Source organism: Dipteris shenzhenensis, chromosome 11, assembly GCF_047967505.1.
Source record: "Dipteris shenzhenensis isolate YYH24624 ecotype China chromosome 11, Dip_SZ_1.0, whole genome shotgun sequence".
In the NCBI taxonomy this organism is placed as follows: domain Eukaryota; kingdom Viridiplantae; phylum Streptophyta; class Polypodiopsida; order Gleicheniales; family Dipteridaceae; genus Dipteris; species Dipteris shenzhenensis.
In genome coordinates this window covers 6,083,934-6,107,943 of record NC_141606.1, presented here as the reverse complement: position 1 = coordinate 6,107,943, position 24,010 = coordinate 6,083,934, and the positions used below count along the sequence as shown (strand labels likewise).

The following is a 24,010-nucleotide window of genomic DNA, read 5'->3' as shown; positions in this document are numbered from 1 at the left end:
ATCTGCAAACTCAGAGTCAAGCAAGTCCTCCTCCTGTCGCATTGGGAGCCTCAACCCTGTGAGGCCCACCACCTGTGATCTCAAGTAGTAGCCCAAGGCCTCCGCCACGAACAAGCGGAGGAAAGGAGCAAGTGGGCAGCCCTGGCGGACCGAGCGCGAGAGAGGAAAGGCCTCACCCATGTGTCCTCCGATAAACATCTGACTAGAGCTCCCCGCATAGAGCGCTGAAACTCCTCTGACCCATCTGTCTGAGAAACCCAATCTCTGCATAGTCCCCTCCAAGAAGGACCACTCCACCCTATCATAGGCCTTCTCAAAATCCAAGAGAAGGACGGCCAACGGCTATGACTCCTCCCTGGACCAATCCACTGCCTCCCAAAAAGTGAAGATGTTGTCCAAAATGCTGCGCTCTTGGACAAACCATGTCTGTGTGTCATGGATGATGTCCGTAAGATGGGGCTGTAACCGCAAGCTCAAAACCTTGGCGAGGATCTTGTAAACGGTATCAAGAAAAGTGATCGGTCTCCACTGCCGGATGTATGATCTATCTCCCCCTTTCGGAATCAAACAAATCCAACCCCTGCTCAAGGACTGCGGGAGGGAGCCCGTGTCAAAAATCTCCTCACATGCTAGTCGGAAAGGGGTGGAGATGATCTCCCAGAAGTTCCGAAAGAAGGCCAAAGTCAAGCCATCTTCGCCAGGACACTTTTGGGTCGGAAGAGCCTTGAGGGCTTCCCGGAGCTCCTCATCCGTGAAAGGCTCCTCTAGCCTGCAGCATAAATCCTGCGAGACCACTGTCGGAACGTGATCCCAAACTACCTCTCGGGCCACAATACCAAATGGAGTCATCCTCCCCATCTGAAAAAGCTGGCTGTAGAAACCTGTGGTAAGGTCTAATATCTCCTGCGGGTCAGTGTACATGATGTCCTTGGGATCCCAGAGACGCTGCAGTTGTGTGTCTTCCAAACGGGGCCCATTGGTCTGAAAGAACTGCTTTGTCATCCTGCCCCCCTGATGTACCCACTGGGCCCAGGATGAGTGATAAGAGAACTCAGCCCGCCGAATCTCCGTGTCCTGAAGCTCAAGGCGAGCGCTCTCAAGCTTGTCTTTAAGCCACTGGGAACCTGGATCCTGCTCCCTGAGCCGCTCTATGGAGGCGAGGTCCCTCCTCAAAGCCCGCTCACAATCATGAAGCATCCACCTCCGCCTAAGGGCGTGAGCCTGTAGCTCCTCACTGCTCCTCTGAATCGCATCGGCCACCCACGAAGCCCATCCCTCGCCCGGTGTCATCTCTGAGTGCTCCCAAATCTCTGCCATGGCCTATTGGATCTCCTCATCCTGCAGGAGGTCTTCTGGGATGTGGACCCCCTTTTGGAGGAGACCTCGACGGGGCTGCTCTAAGTGAAGTACTACGGGAGAGTGGTCTGACATCGTGGTACCTGCCAAAATCCCAGTAGAGCCGCCTCTGTGCAGTGCCCAATCCCCAACGTAGAAACAGTCTAGTCTCTGAAGCAGTCCATCGTGTCTCCTCTGTCCAAAAGAGAATAGGAGGCTGCCAAGTATCCTGCTAAAATCTGACTCTCGTCACGGGTCCCTGCCACTGATCATGAAAATGAACTGCTCCCAGGTGCTACGCTCTGCTACAGGCATCTCAAAGAATGAGGCGATGCCCTGCTTGTCTTCCCCAAACTCCAGGTTGTTGAAGTCTCCTCCAACAATCCAGGAGTCTACATCCGAAAGACTCTCTGTCAGTCTCCTCCAAAAGGTCAGGCGGTGCTGTCTGCACGCTGGGGCTTACACATTCAGGATCCCAATCCTAGACTCTCCCGTCCTGACTCCCATCCAAACTGCCCATCCAGGGATAAGCTCGCCTTGGTCGTAGACCTCTGGAGCCAAAGTCTATGAAACCGAGATCCAGACCCCTCCGCTCCGTCCTACTACAGGGGACCACTCCTCCGAAACTCTCCCTGGGAGGAGGTGGTGATGCCGTCTGATGTCTGTTGTTGACATATGCTCCTCGATCAAAAAGGATGTCCATTGTCCGCCCTACCACGGCCCTCTGCAACTCCTGCCGGAGTATCAAGTACTGCGGCTGACTATGAGCACGACCGTGGAGCCCGTACACGTTCCAACTCACTATGGTCCAGCTCATGAGGACGGGGGTGCAGAGAACAAGACTCTCCTGTGAGTATGTGCATGTTCCAGAAAGACTGCCTTAAGTGACTTTGCCGGGGGTTTTGAGGACGAATAGTCTGTGTCTGTGCGACGACATACTAGGGTGGATACCGGTTCAATGCCGATCTTCCGTGCCCACTTCATCATGACGAAGACTTCCACCCCGAACCGCTCCGCACACTTCTGGAGGGGCCAGTAGTATGCATGGTCCACCGTGGCGTCAAGCGGCAATCTGATAACTCTTGCCGCCAAACCACACATCGGTTCCTCTCGCGCGAAGCTCAGCTGAAAATTCACCTCTGCCCCATGGGCGTACCAAAGATCCAGTCCCTATGCTCCCATCCAGTCATCCATCATGCGTGCTATCTAGTCTCCCATAATAGCATCGAACACCTCTGGGGTCCACTTCTCCAACCCTGTGGAGGCAAACTCGAAGCTCCAAACGGGGTGTGTATGAGAGCCCACTCCACTGATCAAACCCCCCTTCCGTGGCTGCAGGATCATAAGTGTTACCTCCAGTGGTAAAGGATAGGAGTCCGAGATCTCCAGGTAGTTCCAGGTCCCAACCTCCAAGAGTCCCGCGGTAATGGACGCCCAAGCTGGAGGTGGGGGGCGGTTGACCTAGAGGACCAGCCCCGTCCCTCTAGCTCCCTCCCTAGATGGGCTTGATGCTGCGGTATAGGAGCAGCAGGGGACGTCGTCTTACCGTTGCCTGCTAGCAGGGTTGTCGAAGCCTGGGAGGAGGGGGAGGCTAAGGAATCTGCTCCGGAGGTGGAGAGGAGGGCAGCAGGGACAGGAGGAGGTGGGGGAGCCTAGGAAAGGGGGCGGGTGGTGAGAGTGATCACAGCAGGGGGGGGAGAGGAGGGAACCCAGAGGGCGGCGGGGGGGGGGAGTGGAGGGGAAAGGGGGGAGGGATCTGGAGGGGGAGGGGGAGGGAGCGATCATAGGCTCCCTCTGCTAATCAGGCTCGCCCGGGCTCTAGATCCGCTCCTCCTCAACCGCTGTCTGACTATCGTCCGCCATCGCCACATCAGGAACTCTTGGGGTTCGCTGATGGTGTGAGGGTGGATGCAGACCCTAAACCTCTACTACGTGAGAAACATCTGGGTGGGTGGTGGCCCCTTCCGTTGAGGGAGGTGGATCCCCACTCAAGGGCTCCTGATGCTGCTGCTGCTCCTCCTCAGGTGCCTTGCAGACAAACTTGTCTCTCTCTCTGCGTTTGACCCTCTGCCTGCGGCACTTGCGAGCCTGCTTGCTTGGTTTCTTTTTCTTTTTAACATGGGTCTAGTTCCCTTCTGAAGGGGTCACCCAGGGGGTCTGAGACTCTTGCTGCTCCTCTTTGAGGGAGGCGTGGGACTCTGGTCCGCTGGCTCTGCCTGCTCTACGAGGGAGGGGAGGGAGGTGCTCGAGGGCGGCCAAGGGGGCAATCTCTAGCGAGGTGACCCATTTGTCTACACCAAAGACATTGGCTTGGTATATACCTAGATGAATCTAGGAACATTCCCAAACTCATCCTCTAAAAGCACAACATAGTGCAGTTTCAATCTCATGATAGTCACTCATAAGGTTGAAAACCAACAGCTCTTCTGCAGTATTTCCATCTGCCTTCCTTCCCCAACCTATAGCAAACCCTTGAACTTAAAAACATGTATTCAAACCATAGATGAGCTAAATAATGCATTCTAAATAATGCTCAGCATAAACATAAGGTTGACAAAAACTTGTATCCTTGACAAATATTTGTGCAAACAATTTTTACAGACATATAACAAAAGGCATGATTTCAAACTAAAAAGGCTGCCCTTGTGAAATGGGTAACAATGATTTATCACATTCCGTCAAGGTATCAAAATTACTTGCACAGGCAAGTTCATATGTGCATGCGACCTTTGCATGCAAACATTCCAAGCCTTTCGGAAATTCAAATGATGGCGTGTTCACATCTAGAATTCCAAATTTTCCACACTCACTATACCATATCAGACATGCGCTTGCAATCTAGAGATAATAACTGGTTGTTTCTAGTAGAATATGTGGCAATCTTGCCAGACAAGTTAGAGAAAATACCTGGTTGTTTTCACTCAGAAACGTCACATTTTCCATGACCTTCAAGCACCTCAGTAACATTCCCACCCCAGGAGAACCTTTAGTTGAGGTGCTGCTTTTTAGAAACCTGGTATTTGCATTCAGATTTCTTTTTGCAAGTTCCTACAAAAAAAAAAACCCAAAAAAAGCAGTCAGTTTTTAAAACAGAGATGCTAGACAAATTCCAAAATCCAAGAATGAGGGAAAATTATCAACACAGAGCAGCACAAAACATACTTGCATATCGTCATTGATTAGTGAACAGATACACCCTGCTACTGACTTCAAGGAAGCTTCATTCATTTGAACAGGATTGGATTTTTATATTGATGACAGAGTAATTTATTCTTCTTATAGCTGTGGAGTAAGCAAGCTTGATAGCTGTCCAATACAGTAAGCGTAGAAAAATGCCTGATGAGAATAAAAATCAAGAGGAAGCCCCAAATCAACATATTAAAGAGGATTGTAATCCATGGGAAACCCTAGCAGTGACCTCATTTTATAAGCAGATACCGGATCGCATCTAGATCCAAAATACCTTCACTAAGGAGGATATAAAGCAGGAAGGAGGACAGACTTATCAGCTCACAATTGCAGGATAACTACTATCTCTAGACACCTAAAACAATCAGTCGCAAACAAATGCAACTAGTAACAGGTCTCTTCAAACCTTCTTTTGCTCTAAAATGCAAACAAAAATAAGACTGTTGCCAATTCTACAAGCTCACTTCAGTAGACATTGACAATGAGAGTCTAACCTCAGTCAATGTTCATCTCAACTGACTAAAAGATGAAAGGGTCTCTGGTACACAGATCATCCCATATTTATAACAAAACTATAGCCTCGGGATCCTACAAAGAATCTTTCTTCTAAAGAGTAAAGGAACATTTTCCAACGTCTGTGCAAATAGTGAAGGCATCGCAAGGACGATTTCTCTCTTGTTCAAATCACATCAGAAAACCTGCATATACTCACGACTGATCAACACTTCTCTGAAGAGCATTTAACCTACATGTTATAAACTTAAGCATAACATTTCAAAAACAGAAGATAAGAGTTCTAAAACCTGTCAGACAGAAACAAAAACCAACAAGTCTCAATAGAGAGAGACTGAGAACGATAAGTTTCAATTATATGTTGCCAGACTCCAATTTCCTTACATGCCAGGAATTGCTGTCGATTTTGCTTTTTGGGAAAGGAAGATTTGCTGTCATTTCTGACGATGATAAGTGCATCATCACGGATATAGAAAAGCACTAGCATGTCAAATGCATGTGTGGCATCAGTTACTTCAAAATGAAAAAATGCAGAATTATGGCATGCAAGATTTATGGAAGTTTGCAGTTATTGTAGAGACATGGGATGGTACTGAATATGCATTCTATGGAGACTCCTTTTAGGCATGTCTGTGAACGGTGCATTTTGGGAAAGATGCACAAGAATGCCTTTCCAAGATGTGGATCTGTTAGAGCTGAAAGGAAATTGCAGCTCATACACATTGATGTAGTGGTTCTATGAGGACACCATCTTTGGGATAACATCTGTATTTTGTTACCTTCATAGATGATTTTTCCAGATGCTCATGGGTATATATCTTAAAATAAAAATTAGATGTATTTCAGTGCTTCCAGCAGTTTGTGGCTATGGCTGAGAATGAGTCAGGGTTTGAGAAGAGACATAGGGGAAGTGTTTGTCAGTTGCCTTCAAAGATTTCTTCAAGGAGAGAGGGATTATGCATCAATGTATAGCCCCAAATGCCTTCAAAGATTTCTTCATGGAGAGGGATTATGCATCAATGTATATACTATAGCCCCATATACACCTCTGTAAAATGGTGTTACTGAGAGAACAAATAGGCCTTTGAGTCACATGCATGATTAAAGGGAAAAGATTGCTACTATTGCCACATAGCCCTTCTATGGCCTTGTAGGCCCGTTAGGACTCCTTGTCCACTCAGGACACCTAGTACATTTAGGTAGGACACTAGGGTGTACTTGGGTCTCTATGACCCCTCATTTGTACTTTCTCGTTATCCATTTTCAATTTTACTTTAAGCCGGTGGATTGAGTGTTAGACAATGATTAGCATTGCGCTGTCCAAGCCCAGTATCATATCTGTCCTACAGCAGAGGCAAACCCAATATCTCCTGATAGCTTGACATATCATTTTTACAGTAGAGGCAAACCCAATTTCTCCTGATAGTTTGACATATCACTTGCACAGAAAGAACAAACACAAAACCTAAAATGATATGTGACAGACACAATGAATAATTGTGAGCTTTTAAAAAAACCAACCAAGAACCGATACTGATAAGTGGCTTTGCACTTCTACCTTCTTAAACTGAATACCACACAAAGACTGTTAGAATATCCTTGTCAAATGAATGTCCTAGAAACAAGGACAGTGGAAATTGCATGGGAAAAGCATTACTCTGATGTTGAGATAGCAACTGGCAGCTAAATCACAAAGGACATCCAGACCTCCCAGCTCCCGCAATCTTTCTTTAAAATGTCCACCAACTCGTCTCACTGATCCTGTGTTATCTGATACCCCCAAAAAGTCCAAACAACATTTTGCTGAGTTGAAAATCTCTGCCACAAACCGCAACCACAAAAGGGATCGCAAAAGACGGACTTGGAACAAGCCTTCTGTAAATACCTTGATATATGAGTTTACAAGACACGCGCTTCACAAACATACAGAGACAATATGGAGCAACAAACCCAATAGAAGTAACATGTGCCTATACCAAGCTGAATCCAGGAACATTCCCAAACTCATCCTCTAAAAACACAACATAGTGCAGTTTCAATCTCACGATAGTCACTCATAAGATTGAAAACCATAAACACGTGTAGATGCTCAATTCAAGATAACTATCTGGAGAGAGAATAATTTTAGTATAGAATTTGTTTGGTGGTATATCACTAATGCAGATCAATCAAACCTTCAAGAACTATTGTCGACAGGCATGCCTTTTCAAGGGTCAGTAAGGCCAGCCATTCAGAGCTAATCGCCTCTGCTGGAAGAGAGATACTCTGCTCATCACCTTTTGTCTGTCCATCATGCCATCCCTTCATGCTCGACAAAAGAGAATTCACCTTATCCACCACCAGGGCTCCACCTTGGTCAATCTCTGTAAAAGAACCCTCAACTTTGTGCGAGCTGGGGTTTGAGCCCAGCCTCAGCAACCTATTTCCAAACGATGAAATCTTTTTCTTATCAAGTGAGGGTGCTGAGGGAGCTAATAGCTTCATAAGAAACCGAATACAGGCAGACGAATCTAGAACATCTTCATCCTGACCCTGCAAACAAACCAAGAATAGTAGCAACCAATTAGCACCATAATACTTCCTGCCGTATCAATGTCATAGAGCTATCCTTTAGCACATTCCTAATCAACTTTAAGGGCAGATATGGCCAAAACTGCAGCCACCTTCATAATTTGATGATAAAAAGAAGAATTCCTTGTTGGCAATAACGAAACCACCCCGATAAAGTCATGCCAGAAAAGGATGTTGCCATCAGCATTCAGGCAAAAAATGACGTGTACATTATATATTATCATCTATGAGTTTGCTGCCAGTGCCGCGAAGGTATCATTACCTACAGAGAGAGTGGCATACAGTCTCATGTGCTCTAATAATTCGCTCACAAGTGTTTTGTTCATTTTTTCAAGCAAATTAAAGTGGCCTTTTCACCACAGCTTGGCCGTTCAAGGCATAGTGATAAGTGACGCAATGCACAGCTGGCTTTTTATTGACATGAACACTTTCGTGTTGATATAAAGCCATATACACAATCTACCCTTGAAGAAGTACAATAGCAAAGTATGGCCAGTTTGCCCCACGACAAAAAATGTTGCATTCAAATATGGACGTCCATATATAATAGTAATCTATGGCTTTTAATGCATGAATCCTTAGAAGAAGAGAGTCAAAGTTTTGTGCCTTTTGAGAAAAGCTCAATTAGAAAGGCAATAGAAAGGACAGAAGAGTATTGGCAATAGCATCATGTCCTAAAGAAGTATCAACAAAAAGAGCAAACTTTTAACTGATAATACAACAAGGGCTACTAAGAATGGCTAGCTTTGCATGCACAATAAGATTTTACCAATGTTTGCATAATTGAAGGCCTTTTGCCCTAATGTTTTCACGTATTTCCAAGCAATCAAAGGATGCTTCCAAACTCCTCTAACACAACGAGGAAGAGCACTCATAACTTGAGGTGACTTCAATATAGAACTTAAACCTACCTTATCAAGATAAGTGGAAGTGAATGTAGTGATCATAAGCTCTTTTCCTAAGATGGGTGCACTTTTAATAGTAATGCAGTGTATGTTCAATTTGCACATCTCCTGTTTTTTATGTGAGGCATGTACTTTTGAAGAAATCAAAGGAATCGTAACTCTATGTGGGTAATCGTAGATACTTGGCTCATTCTATTCAAACTAGAAAAATGTGCCCACAAACTTTAACCGTAGATGGTGTATCAGAGGACTAGAAAGACGAATGCTTTGTTGGTTGCAACACCTACAAATGGACTTTTTAGTCTGCTAGTTTTTTAGCACTAGATAGCTTACATTTGGACTTAAAGATGGTCAATTACTGTTTGTTTAAAGCAGGTAATAGCAGTCTCTTATGCTACAGCTGTAGCCCATAAGATCGATTTTAGGAAATTTAGAAGCTTATTGGTTGATTGCATTTTTGTTTGGATGCAAGGTAGTCTTTTGGAAGCATTTGTATAGCAGATGATACTTTACGATGCTGACAGCATCAACAATTTTGTTGCTGTTAGTTTCCATAATGAAAAGTTGTGAGTGTTCGTGACTTTATTGTCAATTGAATCAATAAATTTACAAAAGTATTGCAGCATAAAATATTTTTGCACCAAGTAGGTTTCGTTTGCAGAGGCCTTGGCTCATTGCTATTTTGATATCTAAGGGAAGCTTTAGTTGACCAAATACTTTGTACACATTATAGTCAAAGGGAGAACAAAAACTAAGAGGCAAAAGGGAAGCAAATGTCAGGGCTACCATACATGGTTTAGAAAGTTCAGTTTGTTTTTTACATCTCCCATTATCTTTGTTCAAAAGACATGGTTAGTGAACCATGGACTCTGCATTGTATTTCGCCAAAATTCAGCTTAAGCAAACTTTGTTCAGTTGAACTCAAACTTGACAAGAAACTGGAAAGTCGATGTAGAGAAGGGGTAGGGGACAAATTAGAGAAAGGGGGATTGAGGAGAGGAAAGAAGAGAGAGTGTAACCGGCCTTCAGGAATCCAAAAGGGCAGTAATCCTCGTAAATAGCCACAATGCAAGCTTTAATCACTTCAACCACCTAACAGTACTTAGAAATAAACTTCAACAACAACAATGGGGAGGCTAGAATGCCCCTGCTCAGTGATAATAGTACACAATACACCCACTGGCCCCAAATGCCTTGGCGCCCCTTTCGGTATTTATTTAGTGCTTCTGAATGGAAATGCTTTACACCAATGGCTCACCCCTATATTGTTCCTCTCTGCAAATCCTCTGACTATCTTCTGGGCATCTATTCCACAGTGCACCACTAGAATCCAACTGGCAAGGCAATCTTAGGCATCCACTTCTGACTTGACTGCTATGCTTGCCAGGATCTCCTTGTAAGTGTCTACAGAGGCTTGCGGTGAAAGCCAGTAATGGTTTCAAGATGGTTGGTCAGGAAAATGACGTATGCACACTGCGTAAGGCACTAAATGGGTTTAAACAAGTTCCATGTGTTTGTTTTGAAAAGATTCATACATATTTGACCTGCTACTTCGGAATTATGCAGTCAGAAGAGGACATTGTCATGAAACAGTACACGGCTCAGGTTCGGAATGCAGAATTGTAAGTCGATTTCAACTCCAGCTGAGCTTGACTCGAGCTCTCACTGCATGATAGTAGTGAACCTTTTGATGTCACTCTATGCAACCAGGCTGTTGGATGCCTCATTTAATATGCAACACACGGCCTGACATTCAATATGGGTGTCACAAGTGAGTAGATATATGATGCAGTAAAACGCATTTCACATGTATTTGCACGGCACCCTCAACATCTAGGTTTGTTCTATGCTGGGGGGTGATTCCCAGTTCATTCAGTGACTCAGATGGGGCTCATGACTATGATACTAGACAATCCACCAGTGGAAACTCGTTCTTTCTCGATATCATGGTTGAGCAAGAACTAATCCACTATGGCCACATCTTCATGTGAACCTGAGTACAGGGCAGTCTTCACAACTACAATGGAGTGTTTATTGTTTAGTAGAGTGATGGACATCCTTGGTGTTATGCAGCCACTACTCCTATACTCACTGACAGTCAAAGTGCCATTGCACTCGCACAAAACACATTAAAGCGCATTATCATTATGTCAAAGAGAGGTTACATGCCTCTTGCGTGAGGTAGGGGGAGGTAGCTGATTGTACTTGTTAGCCAATGCAAGTGGTGTACGAGAAGAATGGCATCCGAATTGTTGGGCTAGAATGCTCCCTGAGCATTCTAATATACTTCTCATAACCAAAGTCTCCAATGGGCATATTCCTATCTCGAAGGATGGGGGTTAATGGCTCGATGCTCACCACTCTGGCCCTTTACCACTACAGAGTAGCAAGCACTTGATTATTTTAAGGGTCTGTGAGAGTAGTAGGAGGCTCTAGTGGTTTTGTAAGATCCAATGTTGTAAAAGACCGCTGAGGGTGAATTGCATGTAGTGATAGGCAATGTAGTAGACATGGGAAGGGACTCCGATTTTTGAGAACTAACCCCACCATGGAGCCTCTTGGGTGTCCTCATTCTCTTGTCCTGGGTCCTTTCTCTAGCCTTCGAAATGGATGCCTCTATATCTACGATCCGTCATTGAGTCTCGCTGGCCCCTTAGGGTGCTAAGGCATTCTTTTAGTTGCTATTGTAGGTAGTCAAGCCCCCATGGATTGGGGTGCACCGCTATCCAACTATGCTCAGCCTATGTGCTTTTGGCCCTAATACGAAATGTGTCGCGGACATCTGCGGTAGATAAGCAAATGGCGCTCAATCTCCTCTAAGCATTGCCGACTTGACCTAAGAGAACCAGCTGATATAGTCTCCACACCCTCATAAAACCGCATCATTGGGGAGTCCTTGCTAGAGGGGTTATTCTCTACAGATCCACCTGTGAGAATGGCCATCATTGCCCTCCACTCTTCGTAGTGATCCAATGTAGGCCTGCTTAAGGAGGAGTGTCTATGGCTTCGAACCTAGAGTTGTGCCTCACCATTGGCTGCAGACCGAGGTAGCAAGGCCATAAAGGATCAAGCAGCAACCATTGGCTCTTTGATACACTAGTGAGACCAACAGCCATGTATGCAGCACCCTTTTGAGGATGTGATCTACCAACAGTTGAGTGGCAGAGATTCGAGAGGCTATAGGTTATCATGGGGTCTAGGATGATCAGGAGTAAAACATCGGTTCCTCAGCTCATCATACAGGCTGGGTTCACTATGACACCACTGCACATTCATGCCATCTTCCATACCCACACAGGGTTTGGGCCTTACCTAGATGGAGATTAACGAGGTTGGCATTAGAGTCATCTAGGCAATTAGCTGAGAGTGGGGTTAGCACAGCCTCGTATGCATGCATCTCCAAATGGTTTCATAACCAAGGCATTCATATGGATCGCCCCCCCCTTTCAGTATAGTCCAGACACCCCATCCCTCCAGATCAACTGTGTCATATGGTTGGATCTACTCTAGTTATACACATCACATGGGGGGACCAGAGTTCCCTACCAACATCCAGTTTACCATGACCTCTTCCTGAGAGTATCAAAGGATGGACTCATCACCAAGCCCCAATTTTGGAGGGCAGACGAGTTACCCATGCGTTGAAGATTGCCATAGGATAGATGCAGGTCTCGTCTCACCTAGAGGCAACGGGTTTGCAGGCTATGCATATTAGCAAATAAAGGAGCACTTCCTCTGCATTTGCCCTAGTTACTATGAGATCCGAGGATGATACCATTGCTATTTTCAAGAGGGGCCTCGGTTCGGACCACTCTCGCGTTTGATCCATTTCCACGACTAGGTGTGTGTTGGCCTCTTTCTGATGGAGATGTGACCACACAGAGAGACCCTGCTAAACCAAATCAGACAACAAGAGGTGACATTACCACACGATACCTAACTGGGCACAGAGACATGCCACTGACTTCTATGCCTTGAAGTCAGCCCCGGGACACATCGGGGTAGACGAGGAGATAGCCGACGTGAGGTCACCATGGATCAGCGGGAAGAGATGACGCACAGTAGTGGAGCATGCGCCACAGAGGATGACCAGAGCACACACGATAGAGGTCCAGCCCATAACTGCTCTACTCAAAGAAGACCAACCGACCCGAGGTGTCACCCTTGATGTGGCTCGTTGTATACAGAGATCTCCGAGACCATGCCCCCACCACCACAGCGAGAGACAGCTCGACAGCTACAAATATTCGACATTTTTGTGTCTCAGCGGAGGGATACCACGACTCCCGCATATGGCCTTGGAGCTGCCTACTGGAGTCTCTTGAGAGTTTCTGAGAATGCTTTTGAGTTTTTGAGATCATCAGCTCATCTTAACACTCAGCAAGGGCCTTAGCGAGCCCTTTGCTTCAGCCCATGGCGGCTTGTACGAGCTTTTCTGTTGATTGTACTTTGTCTCATAGGTCCGCGAGGCATCCCCCAAACGTTAATACAACTTTCTTTCTTTTCTCTACTCTAGTACACAGTAAGGAAAGAAGTTGGATTTGAAATTAGCACTATGTGATTCCTAGGCACTATCTCTTTGTTTATCTTCTACCGCGGGAAGCGTTGGCTGTAGCAAGCAACCTCCACCTCTGTTTTCTAACCTGTGCTGCATGGCAAGCTACACATTGGCGCCTACAGCAGATAGGGAGAAATGGTAAGCCCCACTGTTGTCAGACAAAAGTTCAGGAGACAATCTCCCTTTGCCTATGGAGTTGCACCTCAGCACAAAGTGTTTGGTCTGCTTGCTGAGAATCATCTCACGGGCAAGACACATCAGCTGTATATTTATGTCAGTGGTGGTCAGCTGGCTGATGGAGGGGAGGCATGACTTCCCCATAGAGATGGTATCCCCTGCTTGTTTAGTGAGTGAGGAGATGGCCACACCCAACGAGATCCATGACGCCACCCCTACTTCTAGACAATGCCCCCAAGTTTTCTAAAATGCGTAGTTTTTTGGGAGAATTTGGCAGACGTTACAGCCTGAAGGATTTGGGTAGCACGATGCAGCCTGGTAATGGGGGGCAGCAGATCCGGTTTGCTACCAATCTCTTCCACATCTAACTGGATATCATATATTACTTACCGCTCAATTTAAAAGTGGTTTTGTTACTACAAAGATTCAAGTGTGTACATTATTTAGAAATTAGAGATATCTCGCATAAAGATTATTTCAGTGAATACATACATACAATTTACATTCATGTGTAACAGGCCAAACTTCACCTGCATAAAATATAGATATCCAGTTCTAAAACTTCAAGATCAATGCCTATGTAAGAACATGTGCACATCCTCCCTTTGATGGAAGGCCCAGAACTTTATGATTGATTTTTTTTAAAGGCAGCTTTCACTCACATCAGCAGCGATTACATATAACAAAGCTGCAGCTGCAAGTGCTGTTGGAGGATCATCAGTTGGAACTGCTAAGACAGCATCAAGCACAGGTTTCACCATCCTGCCAAATAGTTCAACGCATGCCCTTAGAAAACCTTTTTGAAAGTATAAAATTGAATGCGAGCAGACCAGAAACAAGAGAGAAAATTGGACATTGGACAACACTCTTTATTTAACATTTTTAACTTTCTCACCACCGCTTATCAGATGTAGCATTTATGTTACCATCCACAGAAAGTGTCCTTAGAGATTATACATATCATGCAGGTTATTTATACCCGTTTTACCACTATGCAACTTACATCGACAGCCCCATTACACCCTCAGTGATTTTAAGCACCTTTGGAAAGACATGGAAAGTATTCTATCACAGTAGAAGAGATATCCTGCCAGACCAAGACTGGTACAGATTATCAAAACCATATAGCATCTCCAACTTTGCATACACCACAGGGGATTTGGCTCGATTCTATGTAGCAAATTAACTGAGCTTCCATGCCCGCATACAGACATTGGGGAAGCCACTCCAGCATTCATCACGACAAAATCTGTCAGAGGGCCAAAGCCTCTCATCCACAAAGAGAAATATTAGTAGTAAAACTGTGATGAATCGCATGACAGGTACCAATGATAAAGGAGGGCTGAAACAGATAGAAAAGATGGCTTTATTGCTAAATACCTCAGGAGCCCTGAAATACGATGAATATGAACACTTGGGCTTGAAGCAAGGCCTCACACATCCAAGGCACCACATGGGATGAAGATATCTCTAGCCGCCCAATTTTTGAGAGAGAGAGAGAATAATACAGAATGGGATGGTAGGTATCCCTAGCTTCCCAATTATTCTTTGTGATGTCTTCTTTGTTGCTCAAAGTTCTTAGCATTAGTAGAAAAGGAAAATGAAAAGGCTTAATTTTTGTTCTGTGAGTTTATTTCCTACAGACCTTCCTCATGGTTTTGTAGAAAAACATAGGGAAGCTGCTTGCTAAGGGCCAACTCCTATGCAGCAGCAAAATAACCCAGAAATCACAAGACACATTTGTGATACACATATCATTTGAAAGTTTGGCAAGCAAAGCAAGGCTGTGGAGCTATGGACCAGATATGTTTAAGGTTCATTGCTTGATGTGACAAAAGACTATGGACACAGTGTGTACTGGAGTTCATTGTTCGAGGTTCCTGGACGTGATGTGTTCGCCAGGGGGTATTGGGCGTGGTCCATTCCACAGCTCATCATTCTACACTTGGAACTGTGTAACCGGCCTTCAGGAATCCAAAGGACAGTAATCCTCGTCTACTGGAAATTCTGCATTCCAGGCTGCATTCTGCCCACAAAACTGCCTGACATTACAGGTCCATCCGTGGGCTGTCCCACCATTGCTTGGAACACTGAAACCCCTCCAAAATACGCTGGATGCATCATAGTATACCATTTCTTGGAGCACTGAACCCCCTCCAAAATACCCTGGATGCATCATAGTATGCGGAAAAACTTGCTGTAGCCTCTCCCTGATTAACTGAGTGAAAGTTATTGGCATTACCCATTCCAGGGGCAGCTGAGGGCATCACTAGTGGCTGTTCGCCTGAGGGAGCGTGCTTGTGAGTCTTCTTATGCTTCTTCTGCTTCTTCCTAGATGTCTTTTTGCTTCCAGGATGAGCAATACTGCCAGGAGGGGCATTACTACCAGGGGGAGCTTGCATGATCTCCACAAGAGTCTGTTGCAACTGTGACAAGGCTCCCACTGCACTTCGTATTTGCAACTAAAAAAGGGCATTGGGATCAAGCTCCTCAGCCTCATCTACCTCATCCTGTGAGTCCTCAGTGGCATGCTCAGGAGGAACAGGCTGTTCCCCACTGTCCTGCTCCTCATCACCCTCACTGATACTATGCTCCTCCTCAAAGCTCTCTGATGTCCTGTCTTCCTCTTGCTCCTCCTGCTCCGAGATGGTCAATGACCTCTCACGGTGCGACATGCTTGCTGAGATTGATGGCTGTAGCAAAAATTGCAATGAAGGCTTCCTTCACCCAACATTACCAGGGCTCACCTCTGTAGAAAGATGGTGACGGTCCCGGCAATGGAATGTTAGAAACTCACTGTGCCCACCTGTGAGCCCCCGATTTGAGGGGACAAGGGGCAGTGAGAGGTAGGAGGGCTGGGGAGAGAGAGACTCAGGCCAGCATCATAGGCAACCAGCACACGGGCTGGTTGCAGTCTGCAACAGCAGGAATAAAAGGGCTCTAGGCCTCACATAGAGGCACCACGAGCAGCATTGACTGGCCGCCCAGGGCGCCCTTAAATAAAGGCCTGTGGCTGGCCAAGTCGGCCCAACTAGGGCCACCGACCAGGGCCAACCCTGGTCGGTTTACTAGGGCCCATGTGGTCGGCCACCAGACAGGGTACCGACCCTGCTGGTCGGTCAACTGAAAGGGCCTGGGCAGTGCCTATAAAAGGCCCACTCCTCCATTGGTTCCATCATCCAGTGCAAGACTGAAAGCTCCTCTCCAAAGCTGTGTTCAGCACTCAGATCTGGAGCAGTTGGTGAGAGAGAGAGTCCATCAATATTCTCCAGCACTTTGCTGTGTTTTGTACTGCTCCCTTGGAGCTATTTTTCTGCCCACCATCCGGTGGATGAATAGACTCTCTCTCTCTCTCTCTCTCTCTCTCTCTCTCTCCGTCCATATTTATTTATGAGTGAGTGTTTGTTGCATCTATGATCATCTATTTGAGTTGAGTGTGTGTAAGAGTTGGAGAGATCTTGGGTGGAGGTTTGAGTGATTCATTTCCTCTTATTTTATAACATGGTATCAGAGCCATAGGCTCTCATCTCTTCATCATCAAAGCACTCTCTGAAGGAAGGAGTCCCTTGGCAGAAAGGCGATTCTATTTTTCAGCTCAGGCTAGCACAGGAGGTCAGTACATCTTTTTTGCTTCAGTTTTTTTTTCAGTTTGCTATTCACCGAGATGGATCAGCGTTCAGAAGCCTCTACACCCACTGCTCGTCCTTCCTCCTCCTCCAGTCATCTTCCTTCTTCATTCATTCCCAATTTTGGTGAAGCTGGAAAGCTCGATGGGACGAACTATCCAGTTTGGAAAGTCAAGATCCGAAGCCATCTGGTGGCACGGAAGCTATGGAAGATAGTGATTGGTACCGAGATGAAGCCGGAGGACATTGTGGACAAAAGAGGTGATGTTTTATTTGAAGCAAATGCGGATGAACTCAGCACATGGGAGGAGAGGGATGCTCAAGCCTTAGCAATGCTAATTGGTGTCACGATCTGTGACGTATTCCTTTCTCTATATCTTAGACTTATGGATGGTTTGATGAATGGACACTTGTGGAAGGGTATGCCCTTTCGATGGGACACTTCCTACGAGGCACAACCCTTCAGAAGAGACACTCCTATTGTAATGTACCCTCTCATCAAGGGCCACACCCTTCACAAGGGGTACACACCTCTTCATGCACATACACTTTGGAGTACACACCTTTTCATGTGTGACTCTTCACTCTCTATATAAGAGAGGCCCAACTGTATGGATGACACACTACAGACACTACAGACACTCAAGCAATACAAATATTCCTTGTTCTCTGCTATTTCAGTCTCCTTTCTGTTCCTTAGCACATTTCTAAATATAGTAAATCTAGGATTTCTTACAGTGGTATCAGAGCAAATTTCGCTCCTGCCTGTAGGAAATGCCCCCCACCTTCTAGCGCCTATCTGATACATCTCTTTCCGCTAGAAGGATATCCATGCAAATTGTGCATGGAAGAGATGGAGAGAATGAGCATAAAATTTTTTAACGCCAACCCCACCTAAAGTCATCAATGCCCTCTCCATCTCCCCCACATCACGAGTTGATGTGAATGGACACGACAAAAATCGTGTCTTTTCATTTGCTTGGGCTGTCCCAAAACCAAGGGACGCACCTTTTCCACCATCGGACACACCTTTTGATGAAGAGTTTTGACTCCTCACCCAAGAGACACACCCCATCGTGGAAAAAAGGACACATCTTTTCGTGTGGAGACACCCCCTTTTTTAAACAGGGTCACACCACACCTATTCCAAGGGTCACACCCCTTAGAATAGGCACACCTTTTGGCACCAAGCACCCTACAAAAGGGTACCTAGAGGGCCTAAAAAGGGGAACCAGCCCTATACCCAAGGCCTAACCCTAGGCTACCCAAGGGTTAATTAAACCCACATTTTAATTTTTGGGTAACCACCACCCAGCAATAGGCGCATGAATCAAAACGCAATCCAGAATTCTGTTTCGCCATTTTCTGCCGTACGTGATTGCGCCATCTTCTTCCAGCCAGCACGTGCCCTTCGTCAGGCCTCCATCTTGCATAGTTCTCGATTGCCTGCATCAGCCAGCTCTTGTTGGTTCATCGCCATGATTACCTGTGATCAACAGCCTTTGCTGCCCGCAAATCAGCCAGGAAGCAAGAACAGCGCCAGATGCAACGATTTGTTTCAAGCCTCTACCAGCGAATTTCTTCTAAGCCTCTCTTGCTTGTGATCAGCAGCCTCGATGCCCTTTTCATCTTGAATCAAACCAACCAGACCCCGGCTGCTCATCACGCCACCTTTCTAGCCTGAGAACAATGGCTCTTTGCTGCCCTCAGCCTTCTATCTGTTCGCCAGCCTCTGCTCAGCCATGGATGCGTTCCATCGCCCTGAAGAGTGACAGCCTGACGCCCATTTCTGCACAGCCTGCTAGATCTCTTCACCTCGCCATCTCAGCCTGCAAACAGAGGCCTTGTTGTTCAGCAATTTCCCTCAGCCAGCCCCTCTTGTACAAGAAAACCTCGCCTCTACACAACAGATCGAGATCCTGTGTGGTTCGTGGTTTTGCTGGCAACATCTTTCTGCCCACAACCGGACTGTTTGGTCTCTGAATCGCCTCCCTCTACAGCAAACCCTAATTTCGATACTTGAAGCCTGACATCAAGACCTCCTTCAACTCGCAATTGATGCTGTACTTTTTCCAGCCCGAAGCCCAACGCTAGTACACGCTTTTCAGCACAATCGGGCAGCTCTAATCTATTCCAGGTGGATTCTCTCCATTCTATTTCTAAGGATTCTCTTTCATATTGTTATTTGACACTCAAATTACAGCAAATGAAAGCCTCCTCCTTAAAGCATGGAAACCCCTGGTAATTCCCCAGTCCCTTCAAGGACACCTCAAGCATCATCTACCACACAATATCGTGTTCAGATTGCACAACCAGCCCATTTCGGAGCTTTTGCATCGTGGGTCTTCTGTGTCACGTGCCCTTCCAGTGACTTGGACCACATCCTATATCTTCTGCGTGAGGTACCTCAGTTACATTACTTCCTCAGCACAGTCCAGGTTGTGTTCCACGAGACGCGTAGATACCCAAAACCCGATATTCCTCACGAGTTCGCTGTCCATCTTTGGAGAGATTTTCACCCTTCCGCTTCAGCATCTCCAGGGTACTCTCCACCTCCTTCAGCTCCTAGATATCCTCCTGCACAGGTTGTACCTTCCCCAAGACAGTATTTACACTTTGAAGGCACTCCTTCTCCTGGATATCCTCCACTCCCGATAGCAGCTCCTTATCCCTTCTCAGATCCGTGGGCTCTGCAACCTACCCCTGTACTCTCACGAGCAGTAACACCCATTTCGGCATCACCAGTGTTACCTCAGACAGGACCTCCTTTACCAGATTTCCACGGCTGGTTCCATCCTGCTTCTCCTGCCCCCTCCAACATGAGCAACCTCAGGGAGCAGCCCGAATCTTCTTCCAGGAATGGTACAAACTAGAACGCAGGTTCGTGCTTTTCTCACAGGGATCTCAGATATGTCGCAACGCTCGCGTGCAACCTCTCCGGAGATAAGCAACTCAAGTCCAAAAAAGACCCCTGAAGTCAACTTACAAGGCGAAGCACTACTTCAACTTCAAATTTCCCAGCTTCAGGACACAACTCCGACTTGGTCCAGAAAGTCCAACAACTCAAAGATTCTCGCAGTACCACACATACAGAGGATGACGTGACACAACCAAACAACTATGTGGACTCATTTCCACCAGAGGTAGAAAACACTGAACTCCATGCCCTCTACCGCTTACTCCAAGCTTCCAAAACTAAAAGACTTGACATTAAACTTCCGGAAGCCTACACTAGTCAACGAAATCGCCGAACAATTGACCAATGGCTCGCAAAACTGCGCATGTACTTTGATACTGTTGACCTCACTGAAGGCAAAAAGATTGCCTTGGCAGCCTCTCTCCTCAAGGATACAGCTTTCCTATGGTGGCAACGATGCTTAAAGGATGGCAAAAGTGTGTTAACCTGGGAACGTTTTGAACGCATGCTCCGTAAGCAGTTCATACCTGCCAATGCGGACTTCCAAGCACGTTCAAAACTCTGACAGTTGGAGCAAACAAGCTCCATGTCTTCCTACATCTCTCAATTCACCACATTGGTGCTGGAGATTGATGGTTTAACTGATGATGATCGCCTTCATGCTTTCATCTCAGGCCTAAATCCCTCGTTACACATTGATGTCCTCAAAGCAAACATCACCACCACAGCTGGCGCTATTGCTTACGCAGAGCGCATTACTGATTTCCAAAACACAGGGAAGCAGAGTGCTAATAGAACAGGGAACTCTACTATGGCCAAAGGTGCTCGCCCTCTAGATAACCCCAAGTTTAGAAAAAACTCGGGTAATCAAGGTTAGCGACAATCTCAAGATCCCCACAAGTCTCAGAAATCGTATGCTGGATTCCAACAGAAGCACTCCTCCAAGGATCGCGCCTCTTCTTCTTCACAAAGTCAACCGTCATCCCCAACATAAAGGTGCGGCCACAAACAAGAAGAACAACTCCAACACAAAAGGACTTTGTACCATCTGTACAGGCGACCATAGATGGTTCGGTCGTCCCAAGCGACCAAAGCAAAATTCCAATATGAAACCCAGCACTTCCCAAATAGAAGATGCTACCCCAGTACAAGACAAGAAAGGCAAAGCTGTTCAAATGGCAAATACCATCCACATGAGCCTTGCCAGCAACCCCGAACCTTCCCTGGCCACTCAAGTACTTTGTGTTCAAGGATCGATTCGTGGAACAACGGTCACTATCCTCATCGACGGTGGCTGCTCTCATAACTTCCTAGCTAGTTCTATGGTCGACAAACTTCGGTTGACCACCACTCCTAGTCTCATGGACTATCAGATTGAACTCGCAAATGGAATTACCTTCTTGTGCAACACCAAGATCAAAAACTTTTCTTTTCGCATCCAACATTATACGGACAAGTTGAATTTCGACATCATGCCTCTTTCTCGCTACGATGTCATACTCAGACAACAGTGGCTCTACGACTATGATCCATCAGTCATTTCGCAGCCATACTATCCAGTTTGTCCACCAGGGAAAACTTATTGAGCTAACTGGTTCTAGGGACTCTCCTTCAACCCCAGTTGCGTCTGCCCTACAAGTAAAGAAGTGGGTTCGTAAACGTCAAGTAAAGACTACACTTCTGTTGGTTACAGCAGTAGAGGAGTCACCAACAAAGGATCCTCCTAAATACCTCAACCAACCTTTTTTCCAGCCCTACCTGGATATTTTTCCACAGGAATTGCCAAAGCAGTTACCACCTCAACGACCAGTGGATCACCCAATCGAACTTATTCCCGGCAGTAGTCCACCGTCGAAACCTCCTTATCTGGTTTCTTACACTCAAAATGAAGAAATCCAATGACAGGTGACCGAACTACTCGAAAAAGGTCACATTCGGCCCAGTCGCAGCCCTTTCGGATCTCCTGTACTACTTGTGGAAAAAAAGAATAAGTCAATGCGCCTCTGCATACAACACAATTGTCAAAGATTGATCTTCCTTCAGGTTATCATCAAATTCGCATACGAGAAGGCAATGAGTACAAGACAGCTTTTCGAACAAAGTATGGACACTATGAATGTTTGGTCATGCCTTTTGGGTTAAACAATGCCCCAGCCACATTCATGACACTAATGAACGACATCTTCAGGCTTTTCCTCGATAAGTTCGTCATCGTTTACCTCGATGACATCCTCGTTTTCAACAGATCCCTACATGACCATAAACAACATCTTCACAAAGTATTTGAAGTTCTCCGCACAAATTCTCTCTACATCAACATTGAGAAGAGTGAGTTCTTCAAGACCCAACTCGAATATTTGGGACATGTTATTTCAGCTCAAGGCATCTCTGTGGATCCCAAGAAGGTCGAGGTAATCTGAAACTGGCCTACTCCTAAGAATGTTCATGATGTCCGCTCTTTTCTCGGATTGGCAAACTTCTACCATACAAAGGTCTATCAGTTTTTCGAAATCGCAGCTCCTATGTCCGAATTATTGAAAAGCACAGCAGTTTTTCAGTGGCTTCCCGAAACAGAATATAGTTTCCAACAACTTAAGCAAGCACTCACTACCACACCAGTTATGGCTATTGCTGACCCAAACCTTCCATTTGAGGTCATGACTGACGCTTCCGACATCGCTACAGGAGCAGTCTTGATGCAAGAAGGCAGAGTTATTGCTTTTGACAGCCATAACCATTCCAATATCCAAACCCAATACCCGGTTTATGATAAGGAGTTTCTTGCCGTTGTACATGCTTATCGCTCTTGGAAACATTATCTCATGGGAGCCGACTCGGTGGCCAAGACAGACCATCACTCCCTAAAGTATATCTTTACTCAGCCAGTCATGAACGCTCGACAAGCACGCTGGGTTGAGTTTCTGGCCAACTTTCACATGACCATTGAGTACATTCCAGGACTACGCAATGTAGTTGCAGATGCTCTCCGCAGGTTAACTCTAGCATCAGCTATGGTAATCTCTACATTATCTGTGGATGTTCCAAATTCATTCAAAGGGAAGTATTTCAATGATAAAGACTTCAGCACAGCAGTACAAGTTCTTTCAAAAGATCAACCTTCGACTCCGAACAGAAGATTTTCTCATCCTATTCTTATACGGACGACCTTCTGTATTATCAAGATCGCATCTGTGTACCACATGACAAAGGATGTTCGACGTCTTTTGTTAAAAGAGCATCATGTAGTTCCTTATGCTGCCCATCCAGGCATCAACAAGACTTATAGGTTACTCAGTGCAACATACAACTGGCCTCAGATGAAACGCGACGTCATCAAAATGGTTACATCTTGCTTATCTTGTCAACAAATGAAAGCAGCCGACGACTTCCAACAGGACTTCTTCAGCCTCTTCCAGTTCCAACTGAAAGGTGGGAAAGTATTTCCATGGATTTCATTACAACACTACCACGATCCTCCTGAGGTAACACTCAGATTATGGTAATTGTTATCGACTGTCCAAAATGGCACACTTTGTTGCTTGCAAAAGCAGTGCACAGGCTCCGGACATCACCAAACTCTTCATACAACACATCTTCCTGTTGGGATATCTCAAGATGTATGCCTCAGGCACACCTTATGTTTCTATGTGTGAGTGCTAGAGGCACAGTTAGGTGCCCACAAGCACAGTTAGGTGGTGGAAAAGCCACATAGGATGATTGAGTGAATCTAGGAGCAGATTGAGGAGATGATTGTGGAGCTTTGAGGTCATCAGTGATGTCGTGACCTTGTATGAGGTGCCTACTTAAGGACCTCTTTCTTCTTCATTCTATAAGCAAGTATTCTGAGTTTGTGTCCACTCTACTCTTTCTTTTCAGTATTCCAACATGGTATCAGAGCCCTTTGATCCCCCTTGAGCCCATTTCTGCCACATCATCATCTTCTTCTTCATCTTCTTCTTCTCCATTTTCCTCTTTCTTCCCAAAATCTTTGAGAGCTTGGTTCTCCATCTACAAACAGCCATTGCCCAAACCCTCTGAGCTGGAAACTCCTCTAGTATGGGCAAACTTCCACCTGCAAGCAATTGAAGAAAAAACGTCTGTGGTGGCTGCCATTCTCCAAACAGCGAATTTCTTCTGTTGCTCAATACTCCCTGCATACTCCGCCATTGCCTGAGCCCTCTTAGGAGTAGATGGGCGACCTCAAGACGAAGATTTTGAG

The 24,010-nt window shown here is 45.9% G+C and overlaps 1 protein-coding gene across 1 annotated transcript in view; it reads right to left on the bottom strand.

Moving 5' to 3' along the window:
* LOC147896540 (wings apart-like protein 2) overlaps nt 1-24,010 on the bottom strand; it is a 120,727-nt gene that overhangs the window by 79,350 nt on the left and 17,367 nt on the right. Inside the window, exons 2-5 of the mRNA XM_087381455.1 lie at nt 13,911-14,010; nt 7,212-7,569; nt 6,695-6,807; nt 4,243-4,383 (exon numbers count right to left, since the gene is read on the bottom strand). Of these exons, the coding sequence (XP_087237581.1) occupies nt 4,243-4,383; nt 6,695-6,807; nt 7,212-7,569; nt 13,911-14,010 (712 nt within the window). The remainder of the gene's footprint in view (nt 1-4,242; nt 4,384-6,694; nt 6,808-7,211; nt 7,570-13,910; nt 14,011-24,010) is intronic.